The sequence below is a fragment of the Rhamphochromis longiceps genome, linkage group LG7 (genome assembly GCF_057381845.1).
Source record: "Rhamphochromis longiceps isolate RC_006_pf linkage group LG7, R_longiceps_female_GT1.1, whole genome shotgun sequence".
Taxonomy (NCBI): domain Eukaryota; kingdom Metazoa; phylum Chordata; class Actinopteri; order Cichliformes; family Cichlidae; genus Rhamphochromis; species Rhamphochromis longiceps.
The window spans coordinates 45,899,818-45,925,210 of record NC_140563.1 but is presented as its reverse complement, the minus strand read 5'-3'; the positions used below and the strand labels follow the sequence as shown (position 1 = coordinate 45,925,210).

Sequence of the window (25,393 nt, the reverse complement as noted above, 5' to 3'; positions counted from 1 at the left end):
TCATTAATAAAATATTAAGACACTTCAAGTCAAAATAAACACATCTTCCTCACCTCCAGAGATGCATCGCCGGGCCATCTCCCAGATAATAAGGCCAAAACTATACATGTCAGCTGTTATAAAAGACTGGAAGTGGCTCCTGTTGAGGGTCTCATCCAGTACTTCAGGTGGCATGTAGCGCTTTGTTCCAACGCGTAGGTTAGGAGGGATATCCACTTCATTGGTGTCACTGAGACAGGGAGGAAAAAAAGGAACGAGTCAAAGAATTTTTAGCATCGTCCAGTATTAATATAAACGCTCAAAAGACTCAAAATGTCTTGTGTACCTATTAAACTTGACAGCCAGACCGAGGTCTGCAATACAGCAGGATCCATTCTTTTTAACCAAGATGTTTTTGCTCTTCAGGTCTCTGTGTGCAATAGCTGGTTTGCCCTGTGTGCCGTAGATCTCAGTGTGGAGATGACAAAGGCCTGATATGGAGGAATACGAAAGCTTCAGAAGAGCCTTGACGTCTAAGCTGTTGGACTTGAGGTAGTCGTATAAAGAGCCATTCTCGTGGTAGTCTGTAATTAAGTACAGCTGAGTCCACGAGCCGGTTCCTTTGATGTCGGCTGCAATGAATCCTGGGGATTAGATAGCTGGTGTGAGGGGATTAAAATATACACACAGAAATCAATGCGCATGGTTTCATTCACTTTTGGGGAGCCTAAACCAGGGGTGTCAAAATTAAGGCCTGGGGGCCAGAATTGGCTTGAGACACTCCAATCCAGCCCTCTATATTGGAATGACAGCATAAATTTTGGACTTTTACCTGAATTTTCAAAAGTTTTACAGCTTTTCCTTCTGATAAAGTCCTCCCCTGTGGCTATTCATACCATACCAAAGTAATGAAGTAATAAAAAGCAAATAAATACCAGAAGAGATCATATTTTATCACTCACTACTGCAGAAATTTCTGTTTTTTTAACAATAGATCCACATAAAAAAAAGAAAGAAAAGAAAATATGATTATACAATAACTATTAAAGTAATTTTACACATTTGCCAAAGAGTCATGCTGACAGATTCCTTTCATTCATTACAGCAGCATTCCTCTAACATGTGAAAGAACTGTGGAGATTTTTCTTTTTTTTCTTATATTACTATTCGTTGACATGATCTTGAACAGTTTAGGTCCTTACTAGGCCAAGAGATATGTATTTAAGACTGATGATAAAAATGGTATGGAGATTCAGACTGAAGTAGATGCTTTGTTGGAGCGCCAAAGACGGGACAACAACTTGTCTGTTCCTATAAGGTTGATCCTGAAATTGCTGCCATGAGGCCTCTAAATCAGATGGCGTGGATGATGACAGCAGCTACAGCAGCTTCATCTCCTATGTAGAAATCTACAACTACAACATCTACGATCTCCTGGAGGAAAGATGCAATCAAGCCCACATCATGTGGGCTGGTTGTCTGGAGGTGGAAGTCAAATCTGCAGAGGAGGCTTTTCAAGTGTTCTGGAGAGGTTAAAAAAAAGAGGAAGGTTGCAAACACTTGGCTGAACAGAAAGTCCAATCGCTCCCACAGTGTGTTCATTATTAAACTGGCTCAGGCCCCTCTTGATGCAAAAGGCAAGAATGTTCTCCAGGATAAGAACCAGATAAGTGTCAGGCAGCTGTGCCTGGTGGACTTGGCATGAAGTGAGCGACCTGGCAGGACAGGAGCAGAAGGCACTAGTATACCTGAAGCAGGTAATATAAATCAGTCTTTGCTGAATCTGAGGACATGCATCAAGATACTTCGAGAAAAACAAATGTGTGGCACAAACAAGATGGTCCCCTATCAAAACTCCAAAATAACCCACCAAAAAAACGACTTTGATAGCGATGGAAATGTTAGAATGGTCGTCTGTGGAAGTCACGTGGTACGCCTGCCCAGGATGGCAACAGATGGGGGTGCCAGGGCTCCATGGGACACCAACTTGGAATGGGAAATTATTTTTGGAACTGTCGATCCTTTTATGCATTTGCATAAAATTGCATATCAAACTTGGACTTTAGGTTTCCTTTTGGTATTAGTTATTTTATGGCCTTATTCCTGTATTCATGGATGTACCATTTGGAAGTTCACCTTTTTCTTCTTAAATTAACTTTCATACATTTAATACAGCAACTGACTGTTCTTTCTTGGATTTTTGTCTTTACCATTACATTTGCAACATTAACACATTCTGCAGAGTAACTACTTTCCTGACCCTAACTGACCTCTGAGAAGAAAAACAAAAACAAACCTTAATTGTGCTGATTGCAACCGCTGCTCACTGTTAACTAAGTGCATTCATTCTTTTACACTCACTTCGCAGTTTTCAGGACCTTACCCAGTATGTTGTCGTGTCTCATCAGGAAGGTCTGATAGATTTCAGTCTCTCTGAACCAGCTTTCTTCCTCAGTGGTGAAGAAGACTTTGACAGCCACTCTCTCTCCTCTCCACTTGCCCATCCAGACTTCTCCATATCGTCCTTTTCCAATCTGCTTAACCATCTGAATCTGCTTGGCGATGGTGCGCTGCACCTGGAAACAAATTATTGAAACAACAAAACAAAATAAATTCCATTTTTACAAAGACAAGTCTCTTTAAAATCCATTTTTTTCATTATAAATATAGAAAAACTTCCTTCTGAGCATCTTGCTCTGTTTAAGTTTTATACGAGCGAACAGGTTGATGTAATTCAGATATTTTACTGCACTAAAAATCATTGTGTGACATTTTCTTCTGCATATTCTGCATATATTTATAAACAATGGAGTGACACAGTGATTATTTTATCACAGTTAATCTCACCTTGAGGTGACGCAGAGGTGTAGAGAGTTTTGCTTACCAGTAGAGGGAGTCCTGACCCAGAGCCAGACCCAATGCTACGGGAATGCTCTATCAAGTCCTTCAGAGATTCCCCAGGGGGAATGTAGGTCTCATCCTGCTCCAGATCGATACTGTAGCGTGGCCGTGACTCCTGCCGTTTATATCTGGCGCAGAAAGTTTGCTGAGTGAACATCCAGAGGTGTGAAAGTGTTTAAATTATGTGTGTATGAGACGACCTTCTTACCTTAGGTAACAAAATACGAGGATGATGCCAAGGATGATGCTGCAAACTGTGACTGAAATTAAGAGAGCCATGTACTGGATACTGTGGTAATCTAAAAATGTAATGATGAGAAGATGTAAATTAGAGTTTTTAATTTTTTTTAATTTAGCGATTTTGAAACAACAACAAAAAAAAAAATCCTGGTCTGGTCAAGATGGAAAGTCAACAGAACAACTACTGATAAATGGAGGTGACAGTCAGTTGTTCATGGGCGTCATTCCAAATATCTCTCATTGGCAGGGACAAGTTTTCCCCCTTCCATCTCTCTATTTCTTCCCTGCACCCCCTTTTCCTACTGCCTTATCGATCACATCCCGCTCCCAAATCTCACATATCAGATGTCACACAGACATCTACAGAAACCCCAGAGGTCTGAAGCAGCTCTGGGGCTCTAGACTTTCTGCACTGTCAATCAGAAGCACAGAAACACGAATGGCTGAACAGTGATACTTCATGGTGGGGAAAAAATAACACACACAAACACAATAAGAATTCGTGGAGAAAGAACTTCTTATAAGGTCACTGCAAATTAACTGATGATAAGTAATGTTTCAAATGAACCTACATTTAAAGGAAAACATAATGCATAGAATAAATTACTACCATAACTGTCCATTGTTACTGTTTAAAAACTGACTTCATCCTCAGACGTGAGAGCAGCGCTTGCTGTTTTCTTGTGCTAATCTTTCACTTGGTGATAAAGCCGCGTTGCAACTTTTTTTTAACACTCCTTTCTGGCCCATTGAGATTTTGTTCTATCCTATCCTCAGATCATAGTAAAAACTGTTCCTTGTTATTAAAACTGATAAGAATGAAGCTCAAACTACGAAAAAAAGAGTCAAATAACAAAACAGCAGAGGTAGCTTGAATGTATAAAAAATACACATAGGTTAGTGTATGTGCCAGAGGGAGAGAGAAAGTGTGTGTATGTGTGTGTTAGTTAGTGGGTTGTGGCATGACAGATGGACAGATATCTCACATCCGTCCTGAGGCAAGAAACTCAAGCAGGCCCTGGGGAGAGGCTGTCCTTTTCATTAGAGGGTGAGAGAACAAGCCAAATCTGCAGGCTCCGTTTCATCTCTCTCTCCTTCTCTCTCTCTGTCTCTCTATGTGCCACTTCACTCCAGCACCACACTGTGGTTTGTAACAGCTTAAACTGTCACTACCCATCACCAACCCAGTGTGGCCTAAAAGAGCCAGTTTTGAAAGCCACTCACACTTTAAAGAGGGGCAGGATTTCATTATGTGAAAAAAAAAATGTGTGAAAGAGTGGATGTGTGTGTGTGTTTGTCTTACTTGATGTCATCAGTGGAGGAAGGGTGGGACGCAAGTCTCTGTTGCAGAAGTCTTGATCCGTGCAACACTCGAGAGCTCTCCTTGAACGTGCGTTCCACGTGTCCTTTCATGTACACAAACAAAATGTCAGAACTGTGCATGTCTATGTAACACTAATGAGAGGGGGCTAGTTAGCATTTTGTAATATAACAAAAGCTCTTCTACTGTGTATAAAGTAAACACAATGGACTGGACAATTCTTATTCAAATGGGTCTCATCAACAGCTTCAGTAAGTCAAGTAAAGCTTATAAAGGTTTAAAAAGATTTCACGGGTGACACACGCACATTCACATGCAGCATTCACATGCAGCAGACTTACTCTGCATTGAAACTCAGAGCCAGCCAGTCCCAGGCAACCTGCAGTGAGTACAGCAATCCCCCCCTCCTCCTCCTCCACCATAGTGAAGCAGTAACCATCAGTCCTACAAAGAATATGCACACAATTTCACCATCACAGAAATCCAAATAAATATTTAGATCTGAAGATCATTTTTATTGACTGTCAGCATGTTAGTCGCGTGTCTAATCTAGTGGCATGAGTAATTGTGACAATACCAGGAATACACTAGCACATTTATGAATGTTTTGAATGTGAAAGAGCCCTGACTTCAGTTCAGGAGATGAGGCTTGAGGTGAGGACGATGAGGATGAAATGGAAATGAGGAAGGACAGAGAGCGGTGGTGATCGTGGCCGCTGTATTCGTGGCAGCGCAACATGGTGGCTTCCACAAATTAACGTCTATATATTTTTAATGGATTCAGTCTAAGCTTATGAGAATCCATCAATTTGTAGGAAGATGTAATTACACACTAAATGACGTGTATTTATGAGTACATTTTTTACCTTTAAATATAGTCAAAAAATTGAGATGAAGTAATAATGACACAAAACAAATAGATAGCAAAGATGACAAATAGTACATTCATATCCTTATATATTAAATAACTGCATCTAAGCACATATAGACCTTGTACCACTAAGTATTAAAATGTAATCTCTGAAACAAAACAAAGAAACAAAGAAACAAACAACTGAAATGGATAATGAGAGTAGAAATAAGCTGTGCCTCACGAAGCTTCAGGGGTTTCAGAAGAATGGAGCTGAATTAAAACATTTGTGTGCTTCTGATCTAATCACGCAATTATGAGTCTTTTGGCTAATTACACCAGGTAAATGTTTGCGTTGTCTTTTAATGAGCTTAACACAGTGTTTTTTAAAAGTTTGTATGTGTCTGTTTTGTGAGCATGCAAGTGTGTAGTCCAGCATACATGCAAGTGTTGTTGACAGAGTCTTCAGGACAGTGATGGTAGCAGTGGCACCAAAGCATGTTCTGAGCTAAAACTGTGGCTGCGCTGCTGCTCTCCTCCACCCTTCGATCCGATGCCCCCTTCCCCCCGTTCTTCAGGAGCATAGTGTCCAACATATTAGCTGTACAGTGAAGACACAGGAGACAGAAAACTTTAGTACACTGCACCTCAGGAAAATCAGTGATCAGTGATCAATAATAATAACACATCCCCTTTTTCAAAGCCTGTCAATTGTCTTCCTAGCTTAGCATTGTTTGGAGTTTAACAGTGTGCTGCTGAAAGAAACCCTGCTGTTCTGAATTTAACTCCAAGTGGTCAGAGTTTAGCAGAGCTGATAAAGGAGCTGATCAAGGAAACAAGTGAAAACATAATATGAAGTATGTGGATCTATTGCATCTCCCACGTCACTGATCAATGGACCGATTTGCAAACTTCATAAACTCATAGGGGAGGGGAGGAAAAGAGTGAAAAAAGGAAGCGGTACTAAAAGGAAACAGCTGGGGAAGAGTTTTCAGAAACAAAGGGGAGAGGTTTAGCAACCTGCAAACAAACTGTGTCTATAAATTGCAGAACAATTTAGGAATAATGTTCTGTAATGCAAAATTGTTTAATTGACTTTGAATATATCATCATCTACAGTACATAATAGCATCAAAATTTCAAAGAATCTGGAAAAAGCTCTGTGTGCAAGGGACAAAGCTGGAAATCAGTATTTTTAGCTTTGTCAGAAAATCAGTATTCGATGTTCCTCTCATCCTCACCGAACTCAAAACAAGCATGGCTCTGTCATGGACATCAGAAACACCAGAACCAGACCAGAAATCTTTGTGGGTGAACACAGTTCAGCTTGCCAGCCACAAATGCAGGTTAAATCTTTACCATGCTAAGAAGCAGCCACAAATGAGCAAGATCCAGAAAGGCTGCTGTCCTCTCTGGCCTGAAACTGGAAAACTATTCTGTGGTCCAACAAATCAAAATTTGAAATCCTTTTTTGGAAAACATGGATGGAAAGGAGTTATTTAATTGTTTTTAGACTGTGAATAATGCCAGATATATGACCTGTAATCGTACATTGTAAAATTAATAAAACACGTGTAACAAATATTTGGGCTAAAAAAGAATGCAAGCTGAAATCTCCAAAAGACGTATAATTATTTAAACCAGTATGACACACTATAATAACCCTGCTCATTGGTATAGAAACATTTTTCAATTAAAAGTAACTGTGCAGCTTATGCGCTTTTTTTTCACTCTTACTGTAAAGTAGCTGAAGCTGCATAAAGTCTTTCAGTGCAAAATCAGTCATGACAGCAGATAATCCCCAAAGACCACTGTGGTCAAAGAGCGGAACAGCATTGTGCCACACTAGATGGATGTCTTTCTCTTGCTCTCTGTCCGATTCTCACTTTTCCTTTTACCTTCACATTATTTTCCTTGTATGTATGTATGTATGTATGTATGTATATATATATATTAAAAAAATTAACCTGTTTAACAGATTATACACAGTGAAGCCAAAGTCAAGGCTTTCAAGACATCAAGAATGCCCATTTCCATGTTAGCGCTCAGTGTTAGTCAAATCCAAGAAAAGTTTCCCCCTGATAGATGCAACAAGATCTAAAGGGCAGAAACAGCCAGAAAGCCAATCAGGCATCAAAAGGGAGACATGATTAATCCTCCAGAGGAGTACGTGATGAAAAGGCTAAATCAGATTGCAATACCAAATACAGTGACTATTCTTTAAGTGGGACTGTGTCCTTTCACTCTGTGTTGCGGTTTCTGTCAGAGGGGAAGTTTGTGGAGGTGTTCAGATCCTCCCTCACAGTGGCCTTGGTCTCTTTATCACATCTGTTTTGCAAATATTCAAAACAAGGACACAAGAATGGAATGTTTCACGAGTCTGTAAGGAACTTTCTGTCTTGAAGAGCTCTGAGTCACTTAATCTTTTGGTAAACAAGGTGCACGTTGTACCATGACAGCACTTAACTGCAATGACATAAACACAAAAATGAGCATTACGTAGAGCAGCACATGGATTACATATTTTCTAAACAGTTCATTTGGCTATGAACAGATTAGTCTCAAACAATTTGTACTTATAAATAAACTTGCTTGATTACACATATTGTTTGACATGAAGGCAATAAGTTAATTCCAATTAAACAAATGTTGGGAGGCTGTGTAAAAATTTTAAACAACAGAACATGATCTGCAAGCTCTATAAACTCACATTTTATTCACAGTAGAACACAGAAAATGTATCAAGTGTTTAAACAGAGACATTGTGGTATCTCATTAAAAATATAGTTATGTTGCTGCCATCAATTTGAAATTGAGGATATAGATAAGGCCGAAAATCACTATTGGATGGGCCCTCAACCTCACTACAATACAAACTGTCTGTTATGGAAGTCATAATGAAAGTATTTATCCAACAAGTTTTAAAGCCTGCTGTACATATGAGTAATTTTACTGCACAGTCACTGATGTTCAACAAATTACTAAAAAGCCTCAATGATGGGAAGAAAAAAATCAAAGAGAAACTACCTCTCTTAAACTAAAGACAGGAAAATAACCAAGATGTGACATTTTCTTCACACTGACTCTCACATAATGTGTCACATGCATTCTCCCAATTAGGTGGTCTAGCTGCAGAATGTCTCATCCCTCACTCTCTTACATCTCACTGCCAATACCACCTTTCATCATTTCCTGCTGTTTCCAGCCTTTCAACATCCCAACTTCCATCTGCAGACCCTGGAGGTTTATTTATTTACTCATTATCGCCTCATTATTTGTATTTGCAGGAGAGTGGCATCAAATTCTACTAATATTCTGTGTCCTATAACTTAATGTGACTGGAAATCACATTAAGTTTGACTCATTACTATGAACTACTTTAAACTACTACACCAGTGCACTGTCACCCATGTATGCACATATATATACTGCCCACCTTTCGTTTCGTTTCCTCCTTATATTTACTCTCGTCTTGGAGATGCATAAGCTTACATGGACCCTCACACAAACTTGCATTGTCAGCGACGTAGCACGCTGAAGGTCACCCAGAAACCTGATCTGCATCCCTCACACATTCCACAGGCAGCTCCTCTGTCTCTGACACAATATTACACACACACACACCCTCTGAGCAAGCGAAGTGTAATTATGGTGAATTACTCCAGCTGGAGAGCCTTCAGTCACAGCTCATCACCATCAGTGGCACTGTAAATGCGAGCGCTTCCACACTGGATTGAACTTTTCCAAACATGTCTGCATTATTGACGGTAGTTTATCTGCCATCTTTATGACCATGTTTCTCATTTCTGTTCATTTCTGAAGGCTGTGACTGAGCAATATTGGCCTTGTTTGTGACACAACCTCCTTCCTTTTTTATAGTGCTAAGCGAAGCATGACTATGACCTCTGTAACAATCTTATATTGGCAGCAATGACAAATGGGAGCCATCATGGAAGAATCATGGAAATTCCCACTTGATAACATGTTCTGTTTGTTAGGTTTTTTGGGTGTGTTTTTTTTAAACGTTTTTTAAGACATGCATTTTTTTAAATGAACGTCTTTATTTTTGCCAGTTCTAATGGAAGACGTGCTTCCATTTTTCCTTATTCTAACCAAATGTTCGACTTTTACTGATTGTTTTAAGTTGAGTCAGTTTGAGGTGCTACATTGTTGTTTCATTGAACTTTTTTTACTTTCCTTTTTCTTTATTACAAATAAAAGATTTTAATAAAAACAGTAACAACAATGGGATGTGACGGGCTTTGCATGCCTTGAAAAATAAGCACTCCAATTAACAGAGCTGTATAACAGGAGCAGACTTCACAGACTAGACAACAGGCATTGAATCTGTGAGCTGTGACCACTGCACAGACTGTTAACTGTTCGTCATGGGTGCAGAGGAGGATAAGTTACTCCAGGTGGCCATGATAAATCACCTTCTCAAAAAGAGGCATCTTCCCCCTTGTCTGCCGGGTGCACTCTGACCCTGAGGGGGTCACAACCAACCTGCAAAGGGCCCATACATCCTCCTCCACCCTGCCACTGCACTCTCATTCCTCTTAACCCCCTACAGGCTTCAAAGGCCTGTGCCACATGAGACACTCACACATGTGCGCATATTGTACACGCACACACAAGAAAGTGTCCGAGGAGCACATTCCACACTCTTCGCTTCTTCTTCTCTGCTGCTGCTACACCCACATCAGGTCATCGGTTTCCAGCGCACAGCTTCCACCAACCTGTTTTCTCTTTATCGGCTGCCTTTCTGAAGGACTGACAGGGGCTCCCACCAGACAGAGCAATAATGCCACGACAAATTTATGGAGTTGACCCTGCCCTGCATTTTTCTCAAATCCCACCCTCGAAAAAAAAAAATAGCTCCACTGTCAGAAACTAAATTCTACATATGGGTGTGAATACAGCAAAGAGCTGCTATATCCACATGCAAATACTCAAACACAGGCAGATGTACACACAGACAGACGAAATAACTGCTCTATTCACAACAGATGCCGGCAACATAAAGAGACAGAGACACAGAGGCCTATATATAGGGTGCGCAGATGCACTAAACTTCTTAATCTTGCATATAATTGTATGAATCTTGCAAAATGTTTGCAGACAGACACACACTGGCTGACGAACACACACATTGATAGACAAGAAACAGGTGTAGGTGCTGACACCACAAGTGTATCTGTCTCATCTCAAACCCATTTTCTCTCTTTCTTTTTTTTTAACATTATCTGCCCACAATTCCCATCAACGCGTCTCACTGCTCGTCTATCTATTCATGTGGTCTGGACTTACTGGAAAAAGCCACAAGCGACTGAAAAATTCTGGGGTTCATTACAGACTGCAGCCATAGCGCCACCACAATATGTCACCTTAGCCATTCTGCACCCCCCAAAAAAAGGAAATGTGGGCAGACGCTTCTCTTTTGTACTTAAGGTTGTTTAATCTATGTAAGTACTGTATATTGTAAGTATAGCATAGTACACTCACATGTCTATATGTTAAATATGAAAGTACAGCCAGGAGAGTAGTATCTTAGGGTGAAAAACTTGAAGACATACAGGATAGCGCAAAAATCTTGAGCCACCCCTACATTACGTATGTTTTGCTTTCAAGGAGCTTTACAGACTTCCATGTAAAGTTTTAAAGGGGTCTTCAACAATAGCTCTCCAAGCTTTTTGAAGGTCTTTCAAAGTTTTTCTATGAACATTGGATGCTTTTTCAGCCCAGTTCAGTGCAGTCAAGCATAAAAGGACACCTTAATGAAGGGATGAATCAGTGTTGTGTCTAGACATTACAGGAACCAATTTTAAAATGCATCTTTAGGCTCTTTGTTACTAGCAGCATGTCTAAAAAACATAGTTTCTTCCCATTTCTTTAGTTGACTCTATGGAAAATGACAAAAATAACACAGTTTGACAGTATAAAAAGTATTTTTGCACCAACAACATGATTCCCAAAGAGCTATTAGCTAAAAACTTCTCAGTATCCTGTACAGAGTGTCCTTAAGAAAATTGAGCAAACTGGTCTAGTTGAGGGGAAAAGTGGCAGTCTTAAGAAACCATCTCCAGCAGATATCTGAAAATCATGTTGATAAGACAGGAAAAAATCCACCAAATGCACCTGATGCAGGACCTGAGAGATAAATCTGACCGTTCAGTTCATCAGTCTACCGTTCACTGAAGCCTCAGTAGCACTCAGTGGAAGGGTGGCTGTCAAAAACTACATTTCAGACAGTGTTGATGGGATCTTATCAAATCATATTTTGATCAACCATGTAATACCATCTAGACAACATCTGGTTGCAACAGCTTTATTTTTCAGCAGTGACAATGTTCTCAAACACACTGTCTGTGTGCTAAAAGCATAACCGGATAGACAAAAACAGTGTGGAATCATCTTGGCAGAAAATGAAAAAAAAAGAAGAAGCACGCAGCACCTAAAGAAGAGCTTTGAATGTCCTCCAAAAACCCTGGACAACTATTACTGAAGGATACCTAAAGAAAGCTTGGCTAATATAGTTTAGGCTGTGGGGAATAATAAAGGTGCTCATACCCAATTCTAAATTTGAAGCTCATTAAAATTACACAAACTCTCTTTTTGCCTTATATATTCCATTTTCAAGTATGTTTGCCTTTGACTAAGGACTTTTGCACAATCACAAAATCCACCTGCTGCCACCTCTAAAGTCTAGTAAGAATCCCAGCTGAAGCCTGCAAACATAGTTAACTTTGTTAACTAATTGTTAGACAACAGGGCCTTTTTATATAATTTCATATTTCAAAAGGATTCAACTAGGGTTTAGTAGTCCCTTCAGTACGTTCTTAAAACTCACAAAAATAGTCCCAAGTTTCCAAACCTCACAAAGCAGATATATTAACATGGTTCACATGAAGGACTAATAGACACACACACAGACACACACATATAGAGTTTTTATTCCCAGGCTTGACCGCTAGAGCAGCACATCTGCCTGGGGATCAAATTCTGTGTGGGGGAACCGTATCCACATCCTGACAGGAAGCAGCACACAGAACGCTGAAGGAGCTCGGTCCTGCTGAGGACCAACTGCTGCTGTTTTGTACTGCTGGACCGCTACGCCACGCTACACTCTGACCTTACTGTGCAGCGCTTAGCTTCACAAACATGTTCCAAAGGAAAGGTATATTATTGTTGCATATAATTTTTGTCCTTGCAAAGTACTGAGCAAAAACCTCTGCATGTTTGTCTGGAAGATTTTGAGTTAGGCATCATCCTCCTTGAGCATCCAAGAACGCTCGATCTCCATTTAAGATAACTTCAAATAATGTATGCAGTACGTGCATTAGTCAAGACTTTTGTCTCGTATAAATAACATAATTATTAATTGCAGTAAAAATGTAACACTACCTACAGAACATTAAACTTATTCAGGTTTTCCTGCAGGCTGTCTAAACCACTGCATGTTCAATGCACATTTTTCAAATATGTGAAGATCGCTGGAAGTAAAATATAAATGGCAAGTTACTTTAGTAGCAGCTCTTCAGTGAAGACTCCTGATTATAAACATCTTTCAAGAGAATTCCTCCAGTGTACTCAAGCAAGCTTTCAGACCTTTTATATTTTCACGTCACTAAGCCAAACACATACCATGTCAACTTCTCCCGCGTCAACTTTTGTTCATTTTTTCCTTGAATGGTAGTAGCTGAAACAGCAGCGATACCACAGATATTTTATCGATCAGTGACAAACATGGGGAAAACCTAACCCAAAATATAGCTAGGAGGAAATTAACACATATCAATGTATCAGTTTCAAAAAAGCCTAACTTATTATGATATAACCGACCATATTTTTTATATTTCCACTGCATTGCCACAGGATGAACAGTGTTTGGACTCATCTATTCTCTGTGAACCTTACCAGCCTAGGGAAACAGGTGGCAAACTGGCTGTGCTACTTAGATTTATGGGCTACCTCCCACATGTTAAACTCATTTGGGTGACCTTTAAAAGATCAAATCACAGGGGAAACAGAAAAGGTATTGATAAAAGTTAGTGGGGGAAAAGGCTGAGCATAGGGGAGTGAAACTAAGGAAGCTCAAGAATAACCTTAGTATAAAACTTTTCCAAGAAGCTCTTCAGCTTCATTTCGGGAAGTATTTATCAGTCTGTGCTGACAGGAATAAGCAGACACTTTGCCTCCAGTTAGTTAACGCTGCAGTTTTGGAAGAGTGAAAATCAATGTTGCTCTTCGGAGGCATTTTTGATGAGTTTTGCTCCAGTAACCCGCATAGTTTAGATCTGAGTTGGGCTAATTCACTAAAAAGGATTCATCAGCAAGAGCAACTTTTTTTCTGAAGCCTTCCGTTTTCCAATGAGCCCCTATCCTATACTAAGAAAACAATTTAACTAACGGAGAGCAAGATGAGGCCAACACAGCACTGGGTGAACAAATGAGAGAAGTGGCATGCCATCTATCACTTAAGGGAAATCCACTCACAGCTAAGAGTCATGCTGAAATTTTCCAGACCATCTCTTTATGGCAGAATTTATAAACACTGCATGTTACTGTGTGCAAGCAGATGCTGGTTTTATAGCTTGACACCAAACTCTGTTGTTACGAAGTATGAAAGTCAAGGTGCAACTAATGATTTTTTTAATGTTTCTGTTTTTTAATATTAGGACTAACTTTTTTTTTTTAAATTATCTGTAATAGTTGGTGTAAAAGGTTTTAAGAAAAAGAAAATGCAACATGAAAAATTGCAGAATTCATTGATTAATTTTGAAATTTTTAGATTTTAAACAAATAATTTAAGTGTTGATTTATGTGTCATAATATCTGCAAATAGCAATAAAAACTGAAAACCACCTAAACATGGTAATACCCATACTGACCTACTCCAACCAAGCGTCATTTTCTTGAAACTGGGAGTTCAGCTTGTCACAACCTTACGGGGCACTGTGACATTGCTGGCATTCATAATAAAAGACAACTGGCTGTCCATCTTCAAACAATTCAAAACATGAACGGGGATTTGGGGACATGAGGGTTGGGGGGGGTGGGGGGGTGGACAGGACAGCGGAGATAAATGCACACCGGTTTTCATGGCAGCCCCTGTGGAGATCATAATAGCTTTTCATCATAAATACCCCAGGGCAAAAAATAGACCGACTAGTGCACAGCTAGCACGATCAACCTGTCAGCGTATGATATCGCCTATAAAACATGTGAAAACTTGCTTCTAACTCAACCAGTAAAAGAAGTGCATAACCAGTCTAGTCTCAACATACACAGGAAGAAAACATGCCTATGATATAAGCCAAATGGTTAATCAAAACATAAAGACAGCAGGACAGCAGAAACATCAAAACACTCACCATCAGACCCAGGCCTCAGTGATGCTAGTCCAGTCACCAGGAGAACAGCCTGCCAGGCCCACTCCTGAGGCAGCAACACCACCATCATGCCAGCATTAACTTTCCTCAAGCCCCTGAGGTCCTGGCACAGCGAACACACCCCGCGCAACAAGGAGGAGGTGCGAGAGTGCACTTTATATCCTTCTGGTGAAAGAGGCTCAGTGCTTTTTTCTGTACAAGTGTTTCTCTGTGAGTGACTTCCCCCTCAGCACTCTCAGCAACTTCCCACAGCACAGTCGCCTTGCAGCCTCCAGCACTACTCCACACTGACAGCCTGGGAGAGACAGACACTGAGAAAAGAGGGGGGGAGCAAAAGAGAGGGAGGAGGGTGTTACTTTGTTGCTCTCTCACTGTGCTATTTGTCCAGCCCTTTCGATGTCCACCGCAGAGGGAACAGCTGAGTATATCTACACATCCCCGAGGTGCTGCTACAACACAGGCACACGGTGCAAATTTTCTCATCCCTCATACCCAGAAAAGACAGCAGTGCAGAGGGGGCATTCGGGGGTGAACCGGGGCGATGGATGCAAGCATGAGGCTCCGTGAGGTGTGAAAGGTAGCAGTGAAGCCATTATGAACTGGTGCAAACACACAGCATGCCAAGAGAGACACAGAAGCTACAGAGTGAACTCAAGACTATAAACTTACAGAGGACATGTGTATATATACTATGGTAAAGCAAACTGATATCAAATCATGCAAGGCAGAGAGAGTATGAACAACTAAAGCAAGAATCTAGAGGAAAATTTGCATTTGTTGTTAATACAAATAGGTTATTGCAGGTTATCCATCTTGGCTCGGCACCAGTGCTCCAGACATGACATTTACGTCTTTCTCACCGCAGAGGTTATTTAATGGCATCTAAGTCTCCCACTTAACAATTAGAAAATCTTAAGAAAGATTATAAAATAAAAGGCTTTCATCTGCACCTTTCATTTGTTTGATAGTTGAAGAAGAAAGGCGACGCATTCCACAATAATCATCAGAGGGAAAAAGGAAAAGAAACCGACCTTTCCACAACCCCATCTTGACCTAAAGTGTGCTGAGCTACAGCTGCAGACGCAGGTGTTGTGTGAATGGCAAAAATCGCGCAGGCATTAATCTGTAACTAACAGTATGGTATTAAAGTGCAGATGAAGGCTCAATCTTGTTCAGTTGCTCCAGTGAGCCTGTGTGTTAAAGGGGTGAAAACACAACCACGCGAAGAGCTTCAGCAGGGATCAGCCCATCACACGTCAGGTGATTAGAGGCGATTAGAGCTCACACCTCCAGGCACCGCCACAACTTTGCAACTTCACACTAATCCAGCACACTTGCAAACTTACAACCGAACAGAAGAAACATGAATAATAATAGGGACACACTGCACAGCAAAAGTCAAGAGGATTGACTAAGCCGTGTGCCAAATTGCGTCAACTCTACAAGAGCGCCTATAGAAATCATAAACATTTCCGAGAGGGAAGAATTTCCACAATCACATGCCGTATGTATGGGTCTTCTGGGTGGAGTTTCATTCATTCCAAATGGTTCAAGGGGACACAAACAAAAGCAAATGTGGTGCTAAAAGAAGGCAAAAACAACAACAGCCAAATAGGCTTCTCCACCCACAACTGTCCCCTCCGAAAGTCTCACTGGGTGGGAACATCGGCTCCCAGAAGCCTCTTCGTCTTTTTAGTGCTCCAGCCTTAAAGCTGTCACTCCTGATTTGTGCATCTCTGTGTATTACATGTGATAAGTCAGACTATTCTGGAGCATGAACGCGTGGGGAGCAATGTGAATGGGTCATTGCACCTTACACACCCTACTGCGCTCCATCAAATGCCCAGCGTGGAGCCTCTCTGGACTCTCACACAGCCTACTTGGGCCCAAAGGCCAGTGATGGGGGGCCCAGTGGAGTAAGCAGCTCCGTAGGTGGGCGTCACTCCACCAAACAAAGGGGTTCAAAGTGGGGCAGACTGGTTGCAAGAGCTATTTTCAGTTAAATTAATTCTTCCTTTCCTGTGTGATAGCACATCTGCTATCACACATATTTAGAGATGATTTATACTGCTTGAGAAATTGTTTGTCTCATAGTCAGCTGTAGGATCAATCATCAATTCAAAATAAATGGGAATTCCCTACGTGGCTCTGTCTTTCTAGGAAAATAAAATCTATGATGATCTTAACCATTTTTTTGTTCTAAATGTATGAATTACACCTTGGTCAATATCACGGATTGAATATTTCAGCTTGTACTGGCTTGATCTTTCCTTAATAAATTGTTCTCTTGCAGGCCTTGCAGCCTTGCACCTTTAAGAAGCTGCAGACCTAAATAAATGAAGAACTCATTTAATGACTATTGCTTACAGTGTGAAATATAATGTGCAACAACTATTACTGTCTAGTTTGTTTGCGATGAAATATGCTCTGACCACAGGGTGGGTTTAGGTCAAAAGACACCCACTGATTCAGATGTACTTTCCTGTGCACAATATTATGCAGAGTTATCAAAAGGTCACAAAGCCGAAGAAGGGCTTTCATGGGCCAAAAAATACATAGCCAAAAAAGCGTGCATGCACATGTCCCCAGTGAGACACTTTTATTAGAATGGTTGGGTGACCATCCTGGGACATATCTTTTTATAACCTCATTTTATTTTTATGTCTGCTCAAAATTTCTTCATCAGACTAAAGATTTTTCCTTCTCCCTGTTGGTTCTGATTAGAGCTCATCGATGCATTGCAAAAACCCTCTTCTCACTGCTCTTTTCTGACAATATTGTTGCTTTATTGCTGTATGCTGTAACTTAAAAAATTCAGGACAGTTCCAATAAATCCCAAATGATTCCAGTAAGCATGAAAAGGAGCAGTAAAATAGCAGTACAATAGCATGGGTAAAATAGCAAAATGACATGAGGGAAACTGCACTACACTAAGCTATTTGAAAAGAACAAATTACTGCTTTTACCTGAATAAAATAAAAAAATTCTTGTTTTTTGTTTCTTCTATAAACCACATACTTGTATGAGCCCCTTTCACTTGCCATTTTAGGTACAGTAACTTCTTTGGTGCTGCTCTACCATAGCTCTGGCTTAGTAAACTGGGTGCTGTGCTACTTGGAGGGCTTGTGTGGAGAGTAGATTAGCTCAGAGATTATTGTCACTTCGTTTTGCAGATTTTATGTGCTTCACATTCTGCCCTCTAGCAGTCAGAGATCAATTATTGCATTGTTTGTAATAATCTGTCTCCATTTCATAAAGTAAACATTTTCTTTTGAAACAGAGACCCTACTTTAATACCCGCACTAGCATTGCAATGCACCATGAAAATGAGCCATGTTTTTTGTTTCAGAAAGTGACTTTAAAGAAGCGGGCACGCATTTCATCACACAGCAAGAGGAACGGGATAGATGACTGTGAAAAATCACCGCTAACCTGTGAAACAAAAAGCCATGGCAGAACACAGATGATGAAATTACTCTCAGAAGATGGAATGCGTGTCTTGAACGATTTTTCAGCTGGGGCCAAACTGACCCTCAGCTCTGTGAAATTAGGAGGATTTTCAGCAGCTCAGCGTTAAAACGGCTGTCACCGAATCCTGGAAAGCACTTTATTACCGTGACAACACAGCTGTCTAGACCAAATGGTCCAATCGGGGTGCGAGAGTCAGGAAAGCGTGACACTATCTTCATCATCCAGCAGGACAAAGATTAGCTTCCTTTCTTCATTGAGTTATAAGAAAAGATTATTAACCACATTTGATACAATGGAGCTGAACTACTGCTCTGTCTTTTAGTTTTCAGAGATCCAGGTGACATCGCTGAGATCACAGCTTTTGTCTAATCAACAGTGAAATTAGTGGTCTTATATAAACGTGAAGATGAGAATTAGCAACTTAACAATACTCACAAACTCTATCAATCTGACAGTCTTCATCAAACAAGCATTCAATATGTTGAGTGTGTGTGTGTGTGTAGGTGTGTGTGTGCGTGTGCGTGCCTGCCTGTGTGTATTTTAATATAGATAAGTAATGTACGCAAAAAAGTGTAAAATAAATAAGAAAATTTAATGCCATAAAAATTACAAAAACAAGTTAAGATATGTAATTAATTAAAAATTAATGAAGGTACCTGGTTAAACAAAAAGGTTTTTAACTGGTTTTCAAAAGACTCCACAGAGTCAGCTAAATGTAATTTTAGTGGCAGACTCTTTCAAAGCCTTGGTGCCCAGACTGACAAGCTCTATCGCCTGGTCTTCAGTTTTGTAGGTGGAACAGCAGATTCTGAGCATGTGATTGAACACTGCGCGCAGCAGTGCATTTGGTAAGAAGCTGAGATAAAAAGAGACTTTACATGCAAGAGGAAGGAATCAAATATTGCATTAAGATTCTGAACACTGGATTTAGCAGCTGAACAAAAAGCAGTAAGAGTCTGACTGATTTCAGAATGTAAATCGGGAGGCGCTATGATCTTGGCCTCAGTTTTGTTCAAGCTCAGGTCAAGGTAACTGAAGGGCCAAGCACAAATCAAGGTTAAACAGCCTATCCAGCTGGTGAGGATTAAAAGACATACAACTGAATGTCATCAGCATAGAAATGTTTTTTCCTTGCCACCATTGCGTAGTGCTCGCTCATAGGGGTTCATTTGATTGTTGGGGTTTTCTCCAGAATACTATATTGTAGGAGGTCTAAAGCACCTTGGGGCAGCTTTTGATTAGTGCTGCATAACTAAATCTAAACTGAATAGAACAGAACCTTGGTCACTCTTTTGGTGTCTCATCTGCACCTTAACTCTCCGTCACTTTACTCCTGCGTGAGGCATTAAAATAATGCGAAGACCATGTTCCATTCTATTGTTTTATATGTATTTGTTTTGGATTTTTTTTTTTATTTCCAAATAGGCTACAGCCTACAATGCTAAGACTTAACAATGCCCATGTGTAGACAGGACACCTTCTCTACTGAATCTCTAAGGATAATTCAGAATATAAATATATACAGTAACTATATTGGGAGAATGTGAATATCCCCAGCAAAGCCTCAACCTTCAAGTAAAAGAAAGATCTTCATGAATATTAAAGATTCCCACAATAGTAGGGCCAAATCACTGCGCTGAGATTGACGAATACTTTTTAGAATGCTGAGTGGGAAGAAAAACTCCATTCATAAAGAGTGAAAAGGCTGTCACAGCCAGATTCTCCCTCCTTCCCCTCCCTCTGTCTGTCATGCTGTCTCATTCTCTCACTCAGTCCATCTCACCGTCTCTTTCTTCATGACACTACGACGTGACAACGGAGAGCACTGAAACATGATCACACTTCTGTTGAATCACTTTTCTCAGCCAATATTATTGTTGTTAATGACAAAACGCTGGAGGGTTCGTGCTGGCTGTTAAATGCTCATCTGAAGTTTCAAACTGAAACTAAAAAGCTTGTGATAGAATATGTAATGCAATTATGTTTGATTCGGGATCTGACCTGTCTGATGGAAAATAACAATGCTTGTAAACTCCTCTGAAATTCTCTGGGAACACGTATCCACGTACTAGCATTTACGGCATCAAGACGACCATTAAATGCACGGTTCGCAAGTAATAATTAAGTCTGTCGCAACCGTGCACTTTCTTCATCAGACTATAAATGTCAAAAGTTTGTGAACCTCATAAACTTTTCACTGCACACTGCCTCCAGCTAGTCAAGTAAAATGAATGCAGAGAGGACATGTAAAGCTGTATTTGCATTTTATAGTGCATTGTGAATAAGTTATTTTATCATGACGGAAACATTTTTTAATGTCATACCCCTACATATATTTCAATTGTAAAATGCAAATTCCCACAATCTGAGATCTTACGAAACCCAGTACTTGCTTAATTGCCTGTGTAATCAAATTAAAATCTTAAAATGTAATCCAGTTCTGCCTGTTTTTATGACATAAATAAGGTGAATACCCACTCCACTCTAGCTTCTTTAGCCCTGTTTGTGTGGCAGGTCTCATCTGCGGCCCTTATTGGGCTGGTGTGGCTCGTTTCCAGTGACACCAGCAGCACTTGGGACCAGTGTGCCAGCTCAATAAAAGCCCTCAGAGCTCAGCTCCTGTGTGGCTCTCTTCCCTCAGACACCTGTTTTCTTCTTCTTCTTTTTTTTTTTTTTTACACAATGTTCTTTTCTTGTTGCCCTTTTATTTTGCACTAAACATTACACACTAAATTTCTTCAAGCATGCTCTAATTTACACCTCTGATTATGCTACACATCAGGGCTATCTGAAGTTCTTTCCTTGTTTCTTTCATTTAAAGTAAATAAACATTTAATAATAATGAGAGATAATGAGAGACAATGTGGTCATAATAGACATGGTCAGCAACAACACTCAGGGACTGTTGTATTTTAATGATGGTGTGCCGACAACATACCGCCCTCACCATTACATCACCAGCCCAGCTTGAACTGTTGATACAAGGCAGAGTTAAACTTTTTTTTCTTTTTAATTTGTATGCTTGTCCCTTTTCATCATGGCCATGCAGCTTATTTTGTGACAACATTCAGTTTTTGTTCTTTGGCTGTGGTTTTAATTCAATTACATGTTTAGCCACTGAGGGTCATGGTTTTTTTGGGGTTATTTTGGATTTCCTAGCTAATCTGCATATTTTGTTACTTTTGAGCCCTAGTTTTGTTTAGGAATACATTTTGCTGTCTTTTGGTTTTTATGATTATTCTAGTTTTCTGAATTTGGTTAGAGGGATTATTCTGTTTTGATTTCATTCAGGCTTGGGCATTTTATTTTTGTATTTCTTTAGTTTGGCCCACATTGTGTCTGCTTGCATTTTTTTTTTTGTTAAGTTGGTGTCTGCTTTCCTGTTACTACTTGTTTTTTTTTAGTAGTCTTTTGTCTGTTTTACCTTTGCGCTGCTTTTCTGTCCTCCATCTAATTGATTGGTTTTACCTGTACCTTGTCTTATTCCCCTGATTAACCCTCAGTGTGTCTCTCCTGTGTTCTTTCTCAGTGTTTCTGTTAATCTCCCCTTAGTTGTTCCTGTCTGGTTAAAGTTTTGTTGGAAAGTATTTTGCTTTGGCCTCATGGACTTTGTATTTTTAGAATGCATGCTAAGGCAGCCTGCCTGTCTTTGACCCCGCTCCACTAGACTACATTATCTTCTATAAAAACAGAAATATTCAATAATTAATATGATTTGTTTATTAAGAGTCAAATGATGGGATGAAGCAGTAGCTTCAGGATAAAGCTAACTATAACTACACTACATTGTTGTTTAATTTTGGAAGCTTTTAGACTGGCGATTGTTAAACTTTCTGGCAAAGAAGCACATCAGTCCGTCATTGGCTTACTAAGGTCTGGTTTTAAAGTCTGGGCTGTAGCAGGAAGTCAAAGAGCACATGTAGGCACAAGTTCCAAACTCCACACAGGAAGGCGTCAGCTGGAAGAATCTGGATTCGAGCCCAGTATCTTCTTGCTGTGAGGTGAGTGTGCTAACCACTGTGCCACCCAAGATGGCAAATATATTAATTTTAATTTAATAATTGCAACATTCATATATATATATATATATATATATATATATATATATATATATATATATATATATATATATATATATATATATATATACACACACACACATATACACAGTGGGGCAAAAAAGTATTTAGTCAGCCACCGATTGTGCAAGTTCCCCCACCTAAAATGATGACAGAGGTCAGTAATTTGCACCAGAGGTACACTTCAACTGTGAGAGACAGAATGTGAAAAAAAATAATCCATGAATCCACATGGTAGGATTTGTAAAGAATTTATTCGTAAATCAGGGTGGAAAATAAGTATTTGGTCAATAACAAAAATACAACTCAATACTTTGTAACATAACCTTTGTTGGCAATAACAGAGGTCAAACGTTTACTATAGGTCTTTACCAGGTTTGCACACACAGTAGCTGGTATTTTGGCCCATTCCTCCATGCAGATCTTCTCGAGAGCAGTGATGTTTTGGGGCTGTCGCCGAGCAACACGGACTTTCAACTCCCGCCACTGATTTTCTATGGGGTTGAGGTCTGGAGACTGGCTAGGCCACTCCAGGACTTTCAAATGCTTCTTACGGAGCCACTCCTTTGTTGCCCGGGCGGTGTGTTTTGGATCATTGTCATGTTGGAAGACCCAGCCTCGTTTCATCTTCAAAGTTCTCACTGATGGAAGGAGGTTTTGGCTCAAAATCTCACGATACATGGCCCCATTCATTCTGTCCTTAACACGGATCAGTCGTCCTGTCCCCTTGGCAGAAGAACAGCCCCATAGCGTGATGTTTCCACCCCCATGCTTCACAGTAGGTATGGTGTTCTTGGGATGCAACTCAGTATTCGTCTTCCTCCAAACACGACGAGTTGAGTTTATACCAAAAAGTTCTACTTTGGTTTCATCTGACCACATGACATTCTCCCAATCCTCTGCTGTATCATCCATGTGCTCTCTGGCAAACTTCAGACGGGCCTGGACATGCACTGGCTTCAGCAGCGGAACACGTCTGGCACTGCGGGATTTGATTCCCTGCCGTTGTAGTGTGTTACTGATGGTGACCTTTGTTACTTTGGTCCCAGCTCTCTGCAGGTCATTCACCAGGTCCCCCCGTGTGGTTCTGGGATCTTTGCTCACCGTTCTCATGATCATTTTGACCCCACGGGATGAGATCTTGCGTGGAGCCCCAGATCGAGGGAGATTATCAGTGGTCTTGTATGTCTTCCATTTTCTGATGATTGCTCACACAGTTGATTTTTTCACACCAAGCTGCTTGCCTATTGTAGATTCACTCTTCCCAGTCTGGTGCAGGTCTACAATACTTTTCCTGGTGTCCTTCGAAAGCTCTTTGGTCTTGGCCATGGCGGAGTTTGGAGTCTGACTGTTTGAGGCTGTGGACAGGTGTCTTTTATACAGATGATGAGTTCAAACAGGTGCCATTCATACAGGTAACGAGTGGGGGACAGAAAAGCTTCTTACAGAAGACGTTACAGGTCTGTGAGAGCCAGAGATTTTCCTTGTTTGAGGTGACCAAATACTTATTTTCCACCCTAATTTACGAATAAATTCTTCACAAATCCTACCATGTGGATTCATGGATTTTTTTTTTCACATTCTGTCTCTCACAGTTGAAGTGTACCTCTGGTGCAAATTACTGACCTCTGTCATCATTTTAAGTGGGGGAACTTGCACAATCGGTGGCTGACTAAATACTTTTTTGCCCCACTGTATGTATATATATATATATATATATATATATATATATATATATATATATATATTTCTGTAATCCAGTTTATCTAATACCGTTCATTTCACAACTAACATGCAAACTCTACATCCTCCTGTTCTGAGATGTTAACTGATATACCTGTGAGGGGATTTTTTTTTCTTTATTCTCAATCTGCTACTCAAAATCTACAGCTGCAGTGCATGTCAGCATGATCAGATTTCCTACTAAAATATATACTTTTCTTTGTGTATGTAGCTTCTTCGTGAGAACCTTATTAAAGCTTCAGCAATGTCGTAATCTCTTTAGAAATAACCACCAGCACTGGAGTCCAGCTCAGCCTACAGTTACAACAAAGCACAAGGTCCTTTCTGTTGACAAACTGGTAGCTGCACCTGAAACACACCTGTGGCTCAGATTTCAAGCACTGGCACAAACAGCTGCACAACACTCCGAGATGTCCATCTGGCTCTGAAGGTGCCATTAGGAAGGTGATTTTTCATGGCCAAGGCAACAACGCAGACTGGCCAAGAACAGCAGAATAAAATCCTTTGCCTCACTCTCGTTCTCTGTGTCTGCCTCTGAAGGTCACTGGACCAGGTTGTGGTCCTGGATCTCTACAGAGTGAGACCTGTTGTCTTTGTCAGCGAACTTGGCTGCCACTGAGCCACACTTTAGCTAATTCCCTCACAGCTCTGTTTCCAATCATTTTCTGGCCACTTGGATCTCTTTAGTTTGGCAAGTTACATAACTCATATTGCAAACATACACTGACCAAAAGCAGCAGTTTGCTGAAATAACACTATGCAGCAGTGTGTAAACCTATAATTAATGGCTCATGAAAAAAAAGCAAGATTTTACAGCTTTGAAATAGACTAATAAACAGTTAGGCACATAATGTCACTATCACCCAAGGTATGTTGTGAATCTTATTGCTTTGTAACTATTTTCCTTTGCAAAAAGGACGGGGGGGGGGGGGGGGGGGGGGGGGTCTTTTTACCTAGCAACTAGATGAATATAAATAGTCTACAAACTAAGGCTTACACATGCTCGTTTTTCAGTAAAGGGAACAAAAAGTGCTCTCATTTCTCAAACTGAGAAATGAGAGGAAATTTCCTTAACATGGCCTTTGTGCAGCAGGAACTGGGAAACCAAATCTCTCCTTGTCAAGTCATCCAGGAGCATTTAATGAAAGGATTGTTGCAGCATGTCTGCTGGGCTGCATCGGGCGGACGTTACTAACTAAAGGGTCTAATTAAGGGGTTCCTCTGACGGTCAGACAAAGCAGACAGCAGGGGTTAAGACGCTGGCTCACAAACTGGCCGTGACCCTCACACCTGCCTGCTTCCATTACACTGCAACATGCCTGCACACATTGGACAGGCTCCTACCGACACATCACTATGGAACTGGTACTCATACAAACCACCCACACACACACACACACACACACACACACACACA

At 40.4% G+C, this 25,393-nt stretch overlaps 1 protein-coding gene across 1 annotated transcript in view; it reads right to left on the bottom strand.

Moving 5' to 3' along the window:
• bmpr1bb (bone morphogenetic protein receptor, type IBb) overlaps nt 1-25,393 on the bottom strand; it is a 57,129-nt gene that overhangs the window by 2,476 nt on the left and 29,260 nt on the right. Inside the window, exons 6-14 of the mRNA XM_085413895.1 lie at nt 14,666-14,994; nt 5,733-5,892; nt 4,783-4,885; nt 4,424-4,526; nt 3,089-3,179; nt 2,864-3,008; nt 2,363-2,555; nt 326-623; nt 54-229 (exon numbers count right to left, since the gene is read on the bottom strand). Of these exons, the coding sequence (XP_085270021.1) occupies nt 54-229; nt 326-623; nt 2,363-2,555; nt 2,864-3,008; nt 3,089-3,179; nt 4,424-4,526; nt 4,783-4,885; nt 5,733-5,892; nt 14,666-14,753 (1,357 nt within the window). The 5' untranslated portion in view covers nt 14,754-14,994. The remainder of the gene's footprint in view (nt 1-53; nt 230-325; nt 624-2,362; nt 2,556-2,863; nt 3,009-3,088; nt 3,180-4,423; nt 4,527-4,782; nt 4,886-5,732; nt 5,893-14,665; nt 14,995-25,393) is intronic.